At 42.5% G+C, this 19997-nt stretch overlaps 3 protein-coding genes across 3 annotated transcripts; 2 read left to right on the top strand and 1 right to left on the bottom strand.

The window, feature by feature from the left end:
• The first annotated feature begins 1538 nt into the window (after positions 1 to 1538).
• pink1 (PTEN induced kinase 1) lies at positions 1539 to 6924 on the top strand. Its single transcript, XM_010901616.5, has 8 exons — positions 1539 to 2049; positions 2545 to 2835; positions 3065 to 3171; positions 3646 to 3828; positions 4066 to 4229; positions 4844 to 4971; positions 5123 to 5353; positions 5778 to 6924. Exons 1-8 carry the CDS (start codon positions 1693 to 1695, stop codon positions 6057 to 6059), a joined length of 1743 nt encoding a protein of 580 aa, XP_010899918.3. The 5' UTR covers positions 1539 to 1692; the 3' UTR covers positions 6060 to 6924.
• An 86-nt stretch (positions 6925 to 7010) lies between these two features.
• On the top strand, positions 7011 to 11602 carry agmat (agmatine ureohydrolase (agmatinase)). The gene is made up of 7 exons (XM_010901614.5): positions 7011 to 7530; positions 7751 to 7953; positions 8177 to 8225; positions 10436 to 10631; positions 10738 to 10917; positions 11165 to 11249; positions 11335 to 11602. The coding sequence occupies exons 1-7, from the start codon at positions 7136 to 7138 to the stop codon at positions 11409 to 11411; spliced, it is 1185 nt and encodes a 394-aa protein (XP_010899916.3). The 5' UTR covers positions 7011 to 7135; the 3' UTR covers positions 11412 to 11602.
• Positions 11587 to 19997, bottom strand: dnajc16 (DnaJ (Hsp40) homolog, subfamily C, member 16). The gene is made up of 15 exons (XM_010901613.4): positions 19783 to 19997; positions 19242 to 19429; positions 18790 to 18856; positions 18347 to 18671; positions 17985 to 18169; positions 17775 to 17879; positions 17459 to 17617; positions 17150 to 17280; positions 16801 to 16987; positions 16405 to 16584; positions 15880 to 15956; positions 15610 to 15690; positions 15420 to 15509; positions 13896 to 14066; positions 11587 to 13496 (listed from the first exon to the last, which is right to left on the bottom strand). Exons 2-15 carry the CDS (start codon positions 19418 to 19420, stop codon positions 13034 to 13036), a joined length of 2400 nt encoding a protein of 799 aa, XP_010899915.3. The 5' UTR covers positions 19421 to 19429; positions 19783 to 19997; the 3' UTR covers positions 11587 to 13033.

Below are 19997 nucleotides of genomic sequence, written 5' to 3'. Positions count from 1 at the left end.
GACCCCGGCGACGCGTCACCCAGGAGTCGTAGCACACATACACAGAGAGTGAGTGTAAACACTGGTTAGTCCTCTGTTTTACCGATTTATTTCGCCTTTCGTAGCGATGGTGAGGGCGGGCGACGGATCAGGTCTCCATGAATCTGGCGGGGTCATATCCCCCCCGTCCCTAGTGCCATCTGCGCGCCTGAATCTGACTACCTTTTAAAGGTAACGCAAAGCGTTAGTTATTTAATTTAAGTAATCCCTTGTAATATGTTTTTCTAATAAATAACGCGTTACTCAATTTCCCACAGCGCAACCAGCGTAGATTTAAGTTGCATTTATTTTCTCCAGTAGCAAGTGGCAACAAAAGGATGCAAATATGGCAGCACCAGCAGAACTAAAGTTCATGATACACCTATCCAAGCCTCGCGACCAGCTCCCATTAATTTCAAATCAATATTTAGTGTCGATAAACGATTTGTGCAGCTGAAGGATGAGCTGCGCGATTCAGGCTTGGGAGGCAGTTTACTATTTTGACTACGTCATTACCCACGCATATTACCAATCACCGAGGCTGCTGTTGTTTTGCTGTTATCTCTTGTCTGTTGGACAACCACAGTTATCCCAAATCATCCTCCGTGGGACAACCAAGTAGATCGCAAATGAAAATCTATATAGATGTTTTGTTTCTAAACGCGATTATTGTGAATCATTTCAAAACATATTTAGTAATTATTAACCTCTGAATAAACTCATGCAACATTATTGCAGTATGCACATTATTGCAAAGGGATTTCGAATTGCAGTGTCTAACGTTTTCTTTTTTGAGAAGGTATGTTTAACAGTGTACAAGGCCACAGCTGTTTTTTTTGTTCTTCATTGTTCAGTGCAATTGATCTATTTTGTAATGAAGTCTGTACATATAGGCTGTTGAATAAGCCTGGCCTGAAAATGTGGAGGCACTTGCAATAATAAATAAATTATTGATTTGAGAGATTCTTGTTTAAAAAACTAAATATAAATAGTTTTTCTCATTATGGTATATGATAATAGGATTGGTCACTCTGTTTAATGATTGATAATTAATAATGTTATATGCTGGAAACTGACTATATACATGACTATGTAATGATACAATATCCCATTAAATGTGTGCCTTCAGGGCATTAATGACCAATGCGTTGATATAGAATCAAATGACTTATGAAGTAACTAATGACTCGAAGTAACTAAGTAACTTAACGTGTTAGACAATTTCTGCAACAAGTATCTAAGTAACGTAACTAGTTAATTTATGGGAACTGTAACTACTAACTGTAATTAGTTACTTTGTAAAGTAACGTTCCCCAACACTGAACGTCAGTATCAAAGCAAATAGTAAAATATTTTATTTTATTATGCTACACAGATCATTTTCATATTATTAATTGTACGTGTTTAATATGGCAGTGTTTGGTGGTATAAATCTGGAATATTTTTTTTTGTAAAGGCCTTAGTAAAACGTTATTTGTGTTACTGTCTCTTTAACTTTAATCAGGTCAAAAAAATTATAATATCATGTGACATTAACAAGCATGCTTGGTCTTCCTGTTACTGTCTGTTTACATAACAATTCGTCCTTGCATAATGTCCCGCAATGTTATGAACTACGAAGGCTGACGGAAAAAGTAAAAACATCGCAAAACTTACAATTGAATTAGGTTAAACATGTCTGTAAAACAAGCCATCAGCCGTGGGGTGGAACTGGGACGGTCGGTTTTCCAGTTAAGTCTGTTCAAACCTGCTGGACGAGTTGCAGCGAAGTTCCGAGGAGAGCGTTTTCGTGTAGGCCAACCGGCCCGAACTGTTCAGCCTCAGACTTTCCTTCCAATTCGGTACCGATATTTCCGAATTTCGTTAAGGGGTCTTGCTGCACAGCTGCAGTCCGTTGGTTTCAGGAGGCTCGGGGGTGGCGGTTCGCCAAGAAACAGAGCAGTATTTTTGGCTTTCGCTGTGGGTGCGGGGTTGATTGAAAAAGACCTGGAGGATGACAGAAAGAGTGCTGCGACATGCCAGGAAATTCAGGTAAACAACATATGCTACATACAGTGTATATTATTTTATTCGTTTGTTTACTCCGCGAGTAACACCACTACAAGCCATTCAATAATGTTATGGGTACACAATTTCTGCCATTGCCGTGTATACTTGTCACTATTAAGCAGCCTAGGTTTTCCCAGCAATATACTGTAGCAACTGCGCTTAACTCTGTCCACAAGTTGACATACACACGTTTTGATTAAAGGTCATGGCTAGATACTTCAGTTTTATTTTCAGTGAATTAGCACACATTTCTAAACATTTTGTTGCTGTGTTATTGTGGGTTATTGTGTGTAGATGAACTGAAAGAAAATGAATGTAATCACTTATAAATAATACCTCATCTGTACTTTGTATCTGTAATTTCTCTGCACTCTTTGACATGTCTTGTATAAGCTAATATAAATAATTAAATATCTGATAACAACTTTATGCAATAATGTTTTACTTAAAAACCTAAATGTCACCTTTCCTCTGAAGGCTGTGTTTACCAAGAAGAAGTTTCCGAGCCCGCTCAAGTCCTTTGCCTCAGGGTACAAGCTGGAGGACTATGCTTTTGGGAAGCAGATTGGGAAAGGCTCCAATGCCGCTGTGTATGAGGTTACAGCTCCATTTGCTGGGCTTAGGGACATGGAGCGTGACCAGTGTTCCCTGGTGGAGCTGAAGGACCAGTTAAGTCAAGATGGAATGGCGGCCAATGGGTCTCTGAGCGGCCCCTCAGGTTCCCTGGGCATCTATCCTCTGGCTGTTAAGATGATGTGGAACTTTGGGGTAAGTGTCCATCAAGATACTTTACCTGCATGCCAATAATCTGCCCTTTCTCCCAAAGTCACTTTCCTCCATGCCTGTAACAAACTCTCAATCTGGTCTTTATAAGAAAGGACAAGTTATTTTGCTACAGGGAGAGTGTGTCTGTTACTTTCACTTACTATAGAATATTATCTTAGTTATTTGTGTGCATAGTGATAACATGATGTTTTTTTTCATGGTTCTCCTGCAGGCCGGTTCTTCAAGTGAGGCTATTCTAAGATCCATGTCCCAGGAGCTGGTCCCTGCAGGCCGTCTTGCCATGAAACAGGAAAGAGATGAACAGATTGCACTAAGCGGGTTAGTATGAGTAATCACACATGGCATCTGTTTACTTCAAAGGTGCAGTAAGTCATGTCAAAAGATAGCAGATAATTGCCTACCAACAACAGATTCAGCACATTCCAGTAAAAGGACTTGTTGAAGCTTCTTAGCTTTGTTTTAAAACACTGAATCTAGCTGAGATGTTCTGCAGTATTTGTTTATTTTCCCCACATTGTCTTCAGCCAATGAGGAAGTAGGCCTGACCAGGTGCAGATGTTGCCTAGCAACACGTGCCTTGGAGGTTGACATCAGCACAACAAATTCCCGTTAGGTTCAGCCCAAACAGCTTGCTCCACAGCTAAAATGGCATTGTAATTGTAACAAAATATCAACATTATGGCTTGAACTTATTAAACTGTTTACATATTGAAATGTGGTTACATTTGTGGAAAAATCGATCAATGTTGTGTTGTTCATAAGTGTTGCATTTTCAACTGAACTGTTTTGCAGATATTTTGGCATAGTGCCTAAGAGGTGTTCTGCCCACCCCAACGTGATAAGGGTGTTCCGGGCATTCACTGCAGATGTTCCCCTTCTGCCTGGGGCCCAGGAAGAGTACCCAGATGTCTTGCCAGCCAGACTCAACCCAGAGGGCCTGGGCAACAACCGTACTCTATTCCTGGTCATGAAGAAGTAAGGATCCTTGTTGGGCGTCCATCCTTCATCCGTATCTCAGTATCCTGGGGTCAGTTTCCTAGCCCCAGATCAAGCCAACTAAAAAGCATTTATTTCCCTTCGGGATTACGTCCAATTTGCGTCTGGGATACTGGCCCATTAGGTATTGAGTGTAGATTAGCCCACCCCAATCAGAGTTCCTTTCTGTATTCACTCACCCCAGTGTATACTGACCTGACCTCTGTGTGTCCCTAGTTACCCGTGCACCCTGCGTCAGTACCTGCAGGCCAACGTTCCTAGCGGGAGACAGGGCGGTCTGATGGTGCTCCAGCTGTTGGAGGGGGTGGACCACCTGTATCGCCAGGGCATTGCCCACAGGGACCTCAAGTCCGACAATGTGCTCCTGGAGTTTGACTCAGGTCAGGGAGAGAGAGAGAGAGAGGGAGAGACAACGGACAGGCTCTGGAATCACGCTTTTTCACTACAATTGGAACATACTTGGTTTCAATGTGTTTGGTTTATTTGGTCCTCTATACAGATTTTTGCGTCTCTTTTCATAAACATCAATCTACTCCGGATGTCTGTCAAAGCTCAATTAATTGTCTGAAACATCACATAATAAGTGTTTTGCGTAACAGAACAAAATTAAGTACCATAGTATTTCTCTACAAATACTGTATGACAACAAACCCACCAGATTGGTTCTGTCGTGACTTAACCTTAACCATGCCCAACACTAGGCAAAATAAACAGCTGTAAAACAAGAAGAATGACCATTCACATTCAAGAAATGTGAAGGGGAAGAGATGAGAAATATGGTCATAAATGTATAGATACACATGACCAGAAGGTTTTGGAGCTTTAGATCCAATAAAAGTTGTTTACACAACAACTCACTACAATTTAGCACATCCATTGTCAAAATTGAATGCTTTGCTCTCTCAAGCAGAAGGAGAATATTGATATTAATTAAATATAGGTTATCCATATTTACTTATCCAACAACTCATTCATTTATATCTGAATTATGCAGATGGCTGCCCCCGCTTGGTGATAACTGATTTTGGCTGTTGCCTGGCTCAGAGTGACTCTAGTCTCCAGCTGCCCTTCAACAGTGTCTGGGTGAACCGAGGAGGCAACTCCTGCCTGATGGCACCGGAGGTAAGCTGATGTCATCAGAGAACATCCAAAACAACAAGCGTTCTGTCTGCCTTGAATTCACAACACAACCCCTAAAATGTCCGGGGAGATATATAGATATTTATATATATATATATATATATATATATGTACATATTTTCTCTCTCCAAAGGTGGCCACCGCAGTCCCCGGCCCGGGTGTAGCCATTGATTACGGCAAGGCGGATGCCTGGGCTGTTGGGGCTATTTCCTATGAGATATTCGGCCTGGCCAATCCGTTTTACGGGGCCAGGGGGCTGGACAGCAGAAGTTTCCAGGAGAAGCAGCTCCCTGCCCTGCCTGCCAGTGTGTCTGCTGACATGCGCTTAGTGGTCAGGCTACTGCTGTGTAGGAACCCCAAAAAGGTGCCAATCAGTGTCATGTTATAAACCAAATGGTTTGAACCCTGGATGCTAATTTACCAATAACCCTTTTTCTGTTCTAATTGGCATTACTGGTTACTGGTTTATTATGTCAATAAGGCTACTCAGGGATTCTTGGTAAACGGCCAGTATACAACAGCTAAGCCCTGTGTCCTGGCACTTGTGTTGCGTTGTATCTAAGGACTGCCCTTAGACCACAGCCAATGTCATATTGCTTAAATACACTCAAATAACTATCTAGTCATATGTTATTATATGAGGCTTTACTTTAAACTAGGTTTTGATGAAAAATGTTAATACAATATAATTACTATGGCTTGTTTGGCGTGGAAGCTGCAACAGCATCTGAGATGTGCTTGTGTGCTGCAAATTCCACACTCATTACGATTTGTTTGTTTCTCTGCAGCGTCTGAGTGCCAGACTGGCAGCAAACATTTTGCATCTGAGCCTCTGGGGACGAAGGGCGCTGGCCAATCAAGATAGCGCTGGCATGAAGAAGCTAGCTGATTGGCTGCTGTGCCAGTCTGCCTTGGTGCTCCTGAGGGGCTGTGGTTCTAATGGGAACTCTGTGGAGGCGGAGCTACAGTGGTGTTTCCTTTCTAACCTTGACCTGGAAGATCTCAGATTGGCTGTCAGCTATCTGCTGTATGGACGGGAACAGGGCAGAGCTAGTATCATGTCTCTTTAGGTCCTCTCAGAACTTGTGTCCTACTACCACTTAGTGTGACACTTTGAGTTTGTCTGACTTTGCTTTACTGAATGTAGAGCCAGGGGTGTGAATGGAACATGGCCTTCTGGGAAGTTTTTGGGAAACCACCAATGTAAATAATTTAATGTACTTTATTCTATAGCAGAATTGCACTTGTCAAAAATGCTTATGGTCCCAATTTCCACCCCCGTCTACCAGCTGAGCAGAACATTTTCAGTAAACAAAATAAGCACTTTGAAATGTATGGTAAGAGATTCTATGGCAGGGCCTATTAACAGGAGGTTGGAAAGAAGACACCAGTAGCTTAGTGCTGGATGGGGGTTGTATTTTTATTTTTGGAATTGTTTGTACTTTGTCTGAATAGTACTTAGTCGTGTCACTGTTAAGGTTCACAATTTGTTTGTCCCAAAACTGTTTATCAATACGTTCTATGACAATCTATAGTTTAGACAGAAACATAGTTTCTGAGCATCTTTATGATTAACACTAAGACTAAGAAGTAGTCACTACTAAAGACATTATAAAGTGTCTAAATATTTTCACTCCCCAGACAGTCCTGATTTAATAAAAATACCAGATCAAACTGCATTTCAAATTGATGGTCAAAAGGTCTTTTATTTATTTTTTGGGGTCAATGTATTCATCAAATGCTTCATGAGACATTTGGAATTGGGCTGAGAATTATTTTTTATTGTGAGAAATAATTAGATAGCCTATGTAACCGTGCTATAAATTCTGGTCTAAGTGTGATGTGCATTTAAAATTGTGATTTGCCTTGTGTAATTTCATAATTAAATAAGATCCTTGATTGCTGCTCATATAATAAATAGATATTTAAAATACATTTCCCAACAGCCCCTTGTGTTGACTAAACACGTTGCGTTGACCAGTCACGGAGATAATCGATAGAATTTTTGTCGAGACTCCTTGTCTCCTCAAAATCCATTGGTGGAGAAAGTCAGTGGGGAAGACCTTTTTCTTTCTGATCTAGTGCGACGAAAACAATCGCGAGGTCTTCCCTGAAAAAAAAAAAAAAGCCAAAGAAAGGCGCTTGCATGAAGAGCGGTAAGACGTGCAACAAGAAGTTATCAGAAAAATCGGTTCAACATTTGTTACAATTACTTACAATGATTTTGTCTCTTTTAAAAAACGTTAGAAATCGTACTGAAATTCGAGGAGCATTACGTTCATGCTTAAAAAACACAAATACATTTTCTGGACTTTCAACTGCAAGCACCGACTCATTTGACAGGCGACGTCCGGATATCACCCCCGCAAGAAAGTACACGGGAAAGCGCTACAATGTTCCCCCAAGTGCAGAATTTGTCGCTAGAGTCTCTGGAATTGCTACTATGGGCAAGTTACCTTATCAAGAGACTGCAAATGGGCTTGATGCTGCATTTATCGGTGTTCCAATAGATACTGGTACTTCCAACCGACCTGGAGCTAGGTACATTGCACACCCTTACCTAAACACACTGTGCTAATCCAATACTTTAAAATACTTTGTATATACTTGAAGTATTTGCAGAATATAGATATAAATGTTTTGTTCTATAATCATATTTCTGTTATGTTCTTAGTTATTTCATGTGATTGTTGTTCAGTCACTAGAATTGAGGACATGTGACATTGTGTGTGAAAACAACATTAAAAATGGTTTTGCACAGGTTTGGCCCCCGTCAGATCAGAGCCGAGTCGGCCATGTTAAGGGCCTACAACAGTGGTACCCGTGCAGCCCCATATGAGTCTCTAATGGTGGCTGATATTGGGGATGTCAATGTCAACGTGTATGATCTAAAAGACACCTGCAAACGAATCCGAGAGGCCTTCCGTTCAGTCCTGGCCACAGGCTGTATCCCTCTCACTATGGGTGAGGATGGTCGAGCACAAGAGTGGTTAGGAAAGAGATTTTGGAAAACATTAACTAACTGCACTTTTTTCGCCACAAAACATCTGGATTCTCATTGTGACTCATGGAATGAATGTTCATTGCACAATCTTATGAACCAGGCTTTAGTACAAAGGTTAGCTTTACAATGTTTTGGCATGACAATGACAATTCACTCAGTATAATTTACTTGATCTTTCAACAGGTGGTGATCACACCATAGCATACCCTATTCTACAAGCAGTTGCTGACAAGTAAGTACTTTACCTGCAGGCCTACGCATTATCAAATCTCAGTACAACTGGATACATTTTCACAGTCACTACCACAGATTAAAAAGACAAATTCATTTTAACCTAATATTCATTATCGATTTAAGTTTCCAGAACATTTTGTTCTATTGCAATTCGTTTCAAGAAACACCCCGCCAGGGATAAGATTCCACAGGCTCATTCTGTGTTATCAATGTTAGAGCATTGACGCATGCGTGTTTTGTTATTTTTTGCTGATAGAAAGCAGGCATAAGCGCTCGCACGCAGAAAAGTATCAATTTAATCCAACAAAATATAATTTAATGTTGTGGATAGGTACAATACAATTACAAATAGTACTTTATAGGCACCTCTAGTCCTGCATCAGGGAAGAGTCACTGGCTTGTTGTTGACTCTCTGTTGCGCACTTGTGCAATTGGGCTGTACGCTGCTGGCAATAAATAATAATAATAATAATACATGGGATTTATATAGCGCTTTTCAATGACCCAAAGACGCTTTACAAAAACAAGCAAAACAAAGAACACTGAGAAATAAAATATACAACAACAAAGGGGCTATGGGAAGGCTTGTTTAAACAGAAATGGCTTAAGGCGGAGGCGGAAGGTGTTAAGAGAGTCAGAGTCAAGGATGGATTGTGGCAGTGAGTTCCAGAGCCAGGGAGCAACCCTGGAGAATGCCCTGTCACCACAGCTCCGTAGCTTGGATCTGGGGATGATGAGGTGGCCTGCTGTACAAGAGCGGAGTGAGCGTGAAGGTTGATAGTGTTGAAGAAGGTCCGAGAGGTAGGGGGGAGCAAGTTTGTGGAGGGCTTTGTAAGTCAGGAGGAGTATTTTGTATTCAATGCGCTGTTTGACTGGGAGCCAGTGAAGCTCACAGAGGATGGGGGTGATGTGCTGCCAGGACTTTGAATGAGTAAGAAGCCTAGCAGCAGAGTTTTGAACCATTTGGAGCTTATGGAGGTATGAGGAGTTGATGCCGGACAAGAGGGAGTTACAATAGTCAAGACGGGAGGAGATGAATGCATGAATCAGAGTTTCAGCTGCAGGTGGGGGGAGGGAGGATTCGAGTTTTGCAATGTTACGAAGTTGAAAGAAAGATGATTTGACAGTCTGTTTAATGTGTTGCTCGAAACATAGGGTGGAGTCAAGGATGACCCCAAGGTTGCGAGCACAGGGGGAAGGAGAAACTACAGTGTTGTCAATGGTGAGAGAGAATGTGCCAGTTTTACTAAGGGTGGATTTGGTGCCAATGAGAAGAAGTTCTGTTTTTTCACTGTTGAGTTTGAGGAAGTTGTGATGCATCCATATTTTTATTTCAGAGAGACATGATTCAATATGGGCCAGAGGTGGGTTGGTGATAGATTTGGTGCTGAGATAAATCTGTGTGTCATCAGCGTAGCAGTGGAAATTAAGGTTGAAGTGGCGGAGGATCTGACCAAGGGGGAGGATGTAAATGATGAAGAGTAAGGGACCCAGAACAGAGCCCTGGGGGACCCCCTGCGTGACTGTAGATATATACTTCGTGACTGTAGATATAATACTTGGCCCTCATTCAGGGGGGTTGCGGTTGGTGGGTGTCCCTTTGGTTGATGCCTGGCAATGTGGCTGGATTGATTTCCTGCCTGTTGGGCCCTGTCCGGGGCCTCCCCCGGCACAGCCAGAAGAGGACTGGTCACCCCTCTGAGCCTGGGTCCTCTCTTGGTTTCTTCCAAAAATTCGGCCTTCTTAGGGAGTTTTTCCTAGCCACTGAAATCCAACACTACTGTTGTTTGCTCCTTGGGGTTTAAGGCCGGGTGTCTCTGTAAAGCACTTTGTGACAACTGCTCTTGTAAAAAGGGCTTTATAAATTGATTTGATGGATCACTATACTGAAAGCTTTGCTGTTCATAAAAGGAGATATGAACTGGTTGTTGTTGACTTGGGAATCTGCTCTCCTCAGTCGTGTATGTGCTGGTAAATACTTCCTTGTGGTGCATGCATTGTGATAAAAATAATAACTGCTTGGCGAGTTGTGGATTGGAGGACACATTTCGATATTTGACTCTCCCATATCAGCTGTGGAGTTGGAGCAATAATTTCCATAAAAAACATATTTAATAAAAAAGCTATATTGTTGAGAAATATTTTTGGTCCATTAGTGGACTCAATCAATGTCCAGGAAACAGAACTTGTGTGTCTTTTGTTTGTCAGACACGGGCCTGTGGGTCTTGTCCATGTGGATGCTCATGCTGACACCAGTGACGTGGTCCTGGGGGAGAAGATTGGCCATGGCACTCCATTTAGACGCTGTGTGGAGGAGGGTCTGCTGGACTGCAAGCGCGTTGTCCAGATTGGCCTGCGTGGCACAGGCTACTCTCCGGATGCCTACGAGTGGAGCCGGGCACAGGTACTGATCAGCACTGTGCTGTGGTCACAGAAATGCACAGTAGTTGGTAAAAAGACAAGCATTACATGATCTTTGATTGAATTCTGTGTGTGTGTGTGTTCTGTAGGGATTTCGTGTTGTTCAGGTGGAGGAGTGTTGGTTCAAGTCTCTGGCTCCTCTTATGGCTGAGGTCAGGACCCAGATGGGATCAGGTCCCGTCTACCTCAGCTTTGATATTGATGCTTTAGACCCAGCATTTGCCCCTGGCACCGGCACCCCAGAGATAGCAGGCCTCACACCCATACAAGTAAGAACATCTACTTGACTTGATTTTAGCTCAATTTGAGGAAGAATGTGTCAGGGATTGAGACTAATGTTGCCCTGGGGCCAAGTAAACTGCAGTCACACAGGATGTCTGCTCTGAGGTGGCCCCTTTGGGCAGATGATACACATTTACTAAAATCAACCAAATACTAACTATTCTAGTACTGATGTTTCTGATTCCATTACTATGTATGGAGACGGCTGCTGAAACTGTCTGTCTTGCTCTCTAGGGACTAGAAATCATCCGGGGCTGTCGTGGCCTGAACTTGGTGGGCTGTGATCTAGTCGAGGTGTCTCCACCCTATGACACCACAGGTATTGTACTAAGAACCCCTGCTAATGTCCCATTGTTTTACTTTTAACTGTGAATTTCCAAAACTGGTTTTCTCCTTTTTTGTAGGCAATACAGCCCTGACTGCCGCCAACCTGCTCTTTGAAATGATGTGTGTACTTCCGAAGATGAAATACTATGACTAATTTTATTCCTGCACGGTTGCACATTCTTCATTGAAAATATATAATCTACTGCACAACCACCAAACTGATTAATGACGTTAGGACACACAAGTACAACCAACATTTAAAAAGTACCCATGTCAAACAAGTCAGCTGATAAATCAGAGAAAATAGAATCAAAAATGTTTCTCTAACATATGAACATAAAGTATTTATTGCACACAGGAAGATAATTATGCTTTGTTACTTATTGATACATCTGCAAAATCTATTTTCTCAAGATTAACGAAATTTCTGACATAGTATCAGGGTTATATAATTCAGTAACAAAAACATGTTTACATATGGAACAATGAACAGTATTGGTTAATGTTATGACCACATTATTATAAATCCATGTTAAAAACAACACATTTTTTATTGGAGTTTAACTTAAATGTACAGACGACACAGTACAAAGATATACTATGTACAACAACATTTTCAGTGGCAAATCAACTGTTTTCATCAAGACAATCAATGTTTAATGTTAATTAAATTGGGTTAAGCACAATTGTTTTGTTTTCCTTTCTTTTTGCTCTTCCCTTATTTTTTTTCAAAATAGATCTAAATGTTGCATAAAATGTTAGTTCCCCAACATATAGTACACTTTCAGCGCTACATTAAGCCACTGGTCAAGATGTTGTGAAAAAAAATGTCTAGACAAATAGGAAAATCTTGCAAGCAGTGTAAAAATAGGCAAAAGAATGAGGTTATATCTGTTTTTCAATAATAGTCTGTCTAAACGAGTAAGGATGACCATGAAATATTAGCAGCCAGGGGAAAACGGAAGGCCTTGTAGTTACAGTATTCTGCGTAATGACAAATCTCAGTTCAGGAATTTAGTTTATGTATGAGGTCAAATTTGGTGACAAAAATAACACTAGTAGAGACATGCATCTCTGTTCACAGTACTAATCAATCACCATTGAGACAGTGAAGCAAATTTCATTGAACACTCTGATAGATTAGGCCTAAATATGTGAATAAGATGGATGATGGTTTAGAAAATGCAGGAATCAACTTGTTACCACAGTGATTCAGTTAGTTAATCTAGAGGTTGTAACAGCAGCAGATATTAGAAATAAGAAAATAAGAAATTACAGCATGCAGATGAAGGGATTTGAAAGGAAAAGCAATTCATGAATTGTTTAATTGTTGTTGCATTCAGATCCACAATACTCACTCTGTACACTCAGAAAACAATTTATTGATCCTACTTTAGAAACTACTTCTGTAACAAATAAATATATTAAGTGCAAAAAGGCAGCTCTAATCCAAGCAGAACATGAGGCAAACAGTTTTGAGGGCATATGAATGTAGTCTAGTTGTCTCAATCAGCCAAAACAACAATGCTATTGAAACTCATTTCTTCAAACCATGTTCCAGTGCATGCACTCAAAACATTCAGCAGTCATCTTGGCTTGTAGACACAGATTGCTTCAGTACGTGACCGTTTTGACCCGGATCCTGACTTGGGACGTGTGCATGCAATGCATTAAAACTTCTGAGCATATCTTCTTTTGGATATTTTCCACATCAATATAATTGACACAAACGCCCACAAGGGTTTTGCACGCCAGACATGCCCTCCGGTAGGATTCCTATTTCGGGGCTGTTATCTTGTCAAGGCCAGGCCAAGCAGGGATGTAGTACCTGGGCAGAGTTCCTTCCAACAGCCTCTCCATCCACAGCCCAAGGCGGTCCAGTTTATGGTGGATCTGCAGAGTGGCGGTGGAGCGAGACCGGGGGTTAGCTTTGCTTGGTGGGTGGTCCTCCCTGGAGCTGGACCTGGACCTCCTCCCTCCCCCTGTGACTCCCCCAGGCCCCTCCTCCTCAGAAGACTTCCCATCGAGGTCCTCGCCGGTGTAAACGGGTCTGAACAGGCACAGGTACTTCTTATGGCCGTTGAGCGCCAGGACGTAGCCCGTGTAGTCCATCTTCTGGCGGGCACCGTCGTCCTCGTCGGTGTCTATCTGCATGGCGTCCTGGGCGAACTCAAGCAGCGTTTCCATCCATGCACTGTGCTTGTCCACGTTCAGGAAGGAAAAATGTAGTGTCAGGCTCCTAGGAACAAAAGAAAAGCATTGGGGTGTTATCAATCAACGGACGGGTTCTATTGTGAGAATATCGCGTGAATGTGCGCTTTAAGGTAATCAGCTTTACACTGTATACATTCTATCAAAGCTTGAGACTGAATTTAGCCAATTGGCTTATAGTACTCTGTTGAATTCTGGGTAGTTACGTTCCCTGTATAAATTAGTGTGTATAGCCATTTCCTAACTGAGATCGATTTGAATACCAACGAGACTACATTTACTGCGATAATAAACAATTTAATCAACTCCTTTGGGTCCCGGGTACATTTGTGACCACTATGTGTAACAGCTGTATTCTTATACTATCAACTCTTCTAAAACAGCAGTTCAGTTTTCCAACCCAAACCCTGTGGGACCGTGCCCTCACCCGGTAAAAGAGTAGACTTCTTTGGCAAACTTGCTGAGCAGAACGTTCTTGGTGGCGTCGGTAAGCACCAGAACCACGTTCATGTGGCCCGGCCTCAGCTTCACCAGGTTACTGATGTAGGTGATGTCCGTCAGCTCCGTCACCTCCACAAAGTTCTTCTTCGGAGGGCGACTATAAATTATACAAATATTAGTTTTTTTTTTTTCAAGGTCAGTGTACCGTCACTTCTTACTGTACATGCTGTTTTTCAATTGACAGTTTAGAATTAGGTAGAAGAATTAGGTAGGGATGGATGGAGAGGAGGAATCGTGGTGATGGTGTTGGACCAGCAGGGAGATGGATGGAGGAGGAGGAATAGTGGTGATGGTGTTGGACCGGCAGGGAGATGGATTCATGGAGGAGGAATAGTGGTGATGGTGTTGGACCGGCAGGGAGATGGATGGTGGAGGAGGAGGAATAGTGGTGATGGTGTTGGACCGGCAGGGAGATGGATGGAGGAGGAGGAATAGTGGTGATGGTGTTGGACCGGCAGGGAGATGGATGGAGGAGGAGGAATAGTGGTGATGGTGTTGGACCGGCAGGGAGATGGATTGATGGAGGAGGAGGAATAGTGGTGATGGTGTTGGACCAGCAGGGAGATGGATGGAGGAGGAGGAATAGTGGTGATGGTGTTGGACCAGCAGGGAGATGGATTGATGGAGAGGAGGAATAGTGGTGATGGTGTTGGACCAGCAGGGAGATGGATGGAGGAGGAGGAATAGTGGTGATGGTGTTGGACCGGCAGGGAGATGGATTCATGGAGGAGGAATAGTGGTGATGGTGTTGGACCGGCAGGGAGATGGATGGTGGAGGAGGAGGAATAGTGGTGATGGTGTTGGACCGGCAGGGAGATGGATGGAGGAGGAGGAATAGTGGTGATGGTGTTGGACCGGCAGGGAGATGGATGGAGGAGGAGGAATAGTGGTGATGGTGTTGGACCGGCAGGGAGATAGATTGATGGAGGAGGAGGAATAGTGGTGATGGTGTTGGACCGGCAGGGAGATGGATGGTGGAGGAGGAATAGTGGTGATGGTGTTGGACCGGCAGGGAGATGGATTGATGGAGGAGGAGGAATAGTGGTGATGGTGTTGGACCGGCAGGGAGATGGATGGTGGAGGAGGAATAGTGGTGATGGTGTTGGACCAGCAGGGAGATGGATGGTGGAGGAGGAGGAATAGTGGTGATGGTGTTGGACCGGCAGGGAGATGGATGGATGGAGGAGGAGGAATAGTGGTGATGGTGTTGGACCGGCAGGGAGATGGATGGAGGAGGAGGAATAGTGGTGATGGTGTTGGACCGGCAGGGAAATGCACACGGAGCTGAGTGTTACCTCTAAACCACGTCTCCAAGCTAAATGATACCAGTATTATATGGATTACACAACTAAACTGTATTTTCCTAAAATTCTTAAAATATTGTGTTCATTATATTTCAGGCACAACTTGAATCTTTTCACTGGAACTTATATTATTAATGTAGTCTTGCCTTGAGGTGTTACTGCTACTCGGTGACTCATTTTCTGCCTTAGTTCCATCTTTGGCCTTTGATTTGGTTTTGCCATCTTCACTGGAATCACTGAAACCAAACCAAGTGCAGAATGATAAGTGTGAACAAGCACTTTCCAAAAGGTAACGTGTTTAAGCTGGACAGTGGAATACCTGGTCATCTAACTTACCTAAAAGCCTGAACCACCACAGTGCCAAACAAAATGAATAAGGCCGAAAATATCAATGACAGGAGTGGCATCATCTCACGCCTGCAAAAAAACAGATATCTCAATACAAAGGAGGGATAGCACTAAAACCCGGGTTATGAAATAAAATGGCAGTTGACGACTGCAACATCAAGCAACTACTGAAGAACTATTGTTATATTGAAAAAATGTATGTTATTTGTAACCAATTACAAAAGATATACCTGCAAACTTGTTTCAGAGGTAACTCACCAATTATTGTGAAGAATATCGTCAATGATTTCAGTGAGATAATCATAAGCTGAATATATCCATCGAACAAGAAACATCTGGAATAAGAAAGTGACATTCTTAACCAGAAATATATCTCAACCTGCTATAATTTGTACACTTTTACAGAGGTACAGTTCATATAATCTATGGATTTCCCATGAGAGAAATCCCTTTTTGTGCATTTGGAATATTTCTGGGATCCTTTATTTTACCTCATTAAACACGGGAAAAACACATTACATGTTGCATTTCAATATTTGTTCTGTATATTTACTGGTTAACTGGTCAATAATATACATTCACACGAACATGCAAACTGTGTTACCTAGCATACAAATTAAAAACCATTGCAGTTTCAGAATCCTACAAAAGAACATTCCAGCAAGTCTTATCTCTGGACACAGTAGTAATTACTACTATATTACCCTGGCCCTTCAGAGACTATAAAGTAGGGCAGCCCTCTTTTACATGCAGCACTGTTCAGTAGTGAGGAAGTCAACTCACAGAGGCAAACTCATTGTTGAGCTCCGGCAGCATGGCGTCGTAGTTAAGGATGGACGGGTCTTTCAGCAGCCTCTCCAGCTCATCCAAGAGATGTCGTTTGTCATCATCAGTACCATTCCAACTACCTGCCAACTTGAACAGGACTTTACCTGCCGCATTTCGACGCTCCAAGATCAACACCTGTAGAGTGACCACACCAGCCACACATGATGTTATACAATATATAGTATTGGGGAAAGGGATTTTGGAAAGATGCTTCTGATTAAATTACTGATAGTGCCCCTACTTGACCTAAAGAAACGCCGTAAATATCGAAGCAGAGCAAATTATCAATGTTCAAATTTTTTCTGTGGCTCTCCACTACAGCTTCATTGCTCTGTTATATCGGAAATGCACCTGTGGTGTTGGGAGCGGTGTACTGTCCTTGGTCTTGAGCAGAGTATCACACAGTGGTTGCTGCAGCCTTTGGTAAATGTAGGCAAATCTCACAACTTCTTTAGTGTTGGCGGAGGCAAATGAGAGGAAGGCCTGGTTCCCTATAGCAAAGGCCTCCTCGTCACCAGTGATCAGCAGGACACAATACCTGGAAGACAGATGACGCGGGCATATTGGGAACTTCATAGAGCGTGACTGACACTTTTAGAGGATCCTGGCACTTCTACAATGATGTCACCTGGTTGTTAAGAAATGGTCTTTTCCCAAATACAGGGTATGTTCACACGAGGGAACCAAAGGAATGTCTTACTTCCTGCGTCGGTGGAACTGTTTCACTGGACAAAGTTCATCAAACAGCTTCTGATTCACCAATCGAGGGACAAGAAGAAACTTGTTGTTCAGAATAAATTCATCAATAATTTGCTTTTTCATCCCTTTAGCCTAGAAGAGAAGACCAAAAAGAGATGTTAATTCAGTATCAATAATATACAAACAACAGACATTTCAGATACCATTTAGGTGTTTAATTAAACTGTTTAGAGGGAAATTTAATTTAAGCGTTCAGGGGGGAATTAAGAGGATCCACAGTAGACAAGTTCAGTCAACATTTCGTACCTACCTGTATAATGTCTGCAGGCTTGTCTGTACTTTCTTTAAAGACCAGCATGGTTGGGGCGTAGGTGTTAATGTTAAACTGCTTCAGTAGGTTGGCTGTCTCTGACAGACCCTGGTCCACATACCCAAACTGAACATAATCCTTATAGGCAAATGCAGTCAGCTACAGAGGATAAGAGGAAACAAAACCAGAGAACAAGTATTTGAAAGCTGGTGCAGATGGCCTACGCTCCAAGACGGGAAAAAAGGCAGACCAGGTCTCTCGTGGTAGACAAAACAAATGTCAGAGTAATTAGTCTAGACCTTAGATAACGGCTTACCTTGTACAAGAGTGGGACTACGGGCACTTGGTCAAACAGAAGCACGTGCGGCTTGTTCTGCTCATGCCAGCTGTTCAAAAATTGAAAGTTGTTCCTGTCTGTAACCTGAAATAGCATTTTTACTATTTAGTCAATAGAATTGCTGTGACGCCAACAGTGGTGACTCAAGAAGAAGAGATAAAATCTGCCAAGGACATATCGTTTGTTTACCTTCTCAACCAGCCTCTGAGGGAGAAGGTCCTCCACAAACTGCCTTAGGTGCTCCTTCACCACAGCATAGTGGAAAAATGCCACTTTACCGTTGATGACCCCCAGTATGGATGGGGTGCGGTGAGCACCAAGATGATTGGCCAGACGTCTCTCGTAGCCAACATCCACCACACCAATCCCCACACCTAATACACCAGTTGTACAGATAATCAATACAGGTTATTTCCCCTACTGTACTTGAATGCACTACAGTTGGATGCACTGGCTGTATGTCACTCTGGATACGAGCATTTGCTGAATGAGTAAAAATCCAATGTGGAAGGTGAAGTGTAATTTGTGTAATGCATTTAATCATTTCCTACCCAAAGCCTCCAGCTCCTTTACAACCTCTTTCCAGACTGGCTCGATGTGGATGCAGCTGAAGCACCAGTCTGAGGTGATTTTGATCAGGTACGGCCTCTTGAAGCTGTCAGGCACAACGTCATTCACATACTGGTTGAAATGCAGAACGTACTTGCTGTCGGCAAACTCCCGGCTGCCCTTGTTGTTGAATGGGAAGTGGAAGAAGGACTCGTCAAAGTAGAAATGGTCGTGGCGATGACCATGGTGACCACGCCCATAAGGCTGGGTGTCATCAGTCTGGCCGTACCGGTCGTAGTTGGCTCTTTTCTCCTCGTTGGATAAGATCTGAAGGAGTTTGGGTGGGAAGCACACCGTCATTGTTACTGGAGGGTAGAGCATTTCCACCAGAATACAGCACCACATGCTGATATTGTTATGCTGATAAATACTGGAAAATCTTTACCTCGTAAGATTTGGTAATCTTAATGAACATGTCTTCGGCCCCTTCATTTTTGTTTTTATCAGGATGCCTTATAGAAACAAAGGAAAGGCAAATTATCAATGCGCCACGCCATCTTGTAATAAGTCAACCATGCTAATTACAAGCAAAGTAGTTCACACCCTTTGTGTTGGTTGTTTGGCAGAACTGTATACTACAGGTACAAAACCCCCAAAAATACTTTATTGTTCTATATGGGTTCATAATGCCAATAAGGTACCACTGGGCTGGTGGTATATGGCCAATACAGCATGTCTAGTGGCTGTCTCCAGGAATATCATGCTTTGTTTCAAAGTAACTGTCCATCTCCTATGTATATCGGGCATTTATCACACTATCTTGTGCATTAAGCCTATTGCTTAAATACATCCACTAAATCCTGACACCCAGAAATATTAAGTGAAACATGTTCTTACCATTCCCTAGCTAGCCGTTTGTAAACTTTCTTGATTTCAGCTTGGCTAGCACTTTTGGTCACTCCAAGAATTGTGTATGGGTCAACCTCACTGGCGGTCTCCACTGAGCCACCCAGAAGAAGCAGGCTGACAAGTGCTATACCAGAAAATGTAAAAATTATCCTTGTTCTTCTTGCCATGTTCTCCGTCTGGGGAAAAAAATAACAACACAACAGGAAGAGTTAAAAGAGCTACAGTAATTTGCATGTCTGATTGGATGAGTAGCCATCAATTCAATTTAATCTGCATTGCATTGGTAAGATTTTAAGGATAACCAATGGTCGACCTACAAATAAACAGACCCAACTAGAAAACCATCTCACATATGTACCAGGTGATGGCTTCATAATTACGAGATGCGAGATAAAACTAGAAAAAATGTATTACTTGGCCAATGACTTGAATTAAACACCTTTCAATCAATATAACGTTGTTGCTAGCCAGCTAGGGCTAGCTACACAGTAACCTTTTCAAGATAGCTTGTTAAAGATTATGCACGCACCACAAAAATCTGGTTGGATCAACTGCTCTTCTGCCACATTCCTCTATCTGAAATAAACTTTCGCTGCTTATGTACACATGAAAACCTTGTAAAAAGTGTAATTTACAGCATAGCCCGAGCTCTATAAATATAGCCTATCCTTCCTCCGTAGTTCAACGATAACCTGCTCTGGGAGTGGGACTGGTGACTTTTCCTAATTCCGCCTGTCTCTTCTC

Source organism: Esox lucius, chromosome 12 (assembly GCF_011004845.1).
Source record: "Esox lucius isolate fEsoLuc1 chromosome 12, fEsoLuc1.pri, whole genome shotgun sequence".
NCBI lineage: Eukaryota > Metazoa > Chordata > Actinopteri > Esociformes > Esocidae > Esox > Esox lucius.
The sequence above is the reverse complement of the archived record's forward strand: the minus strand, read 5'-3'. Positions and strand labels throughout refer to the sequence as shown.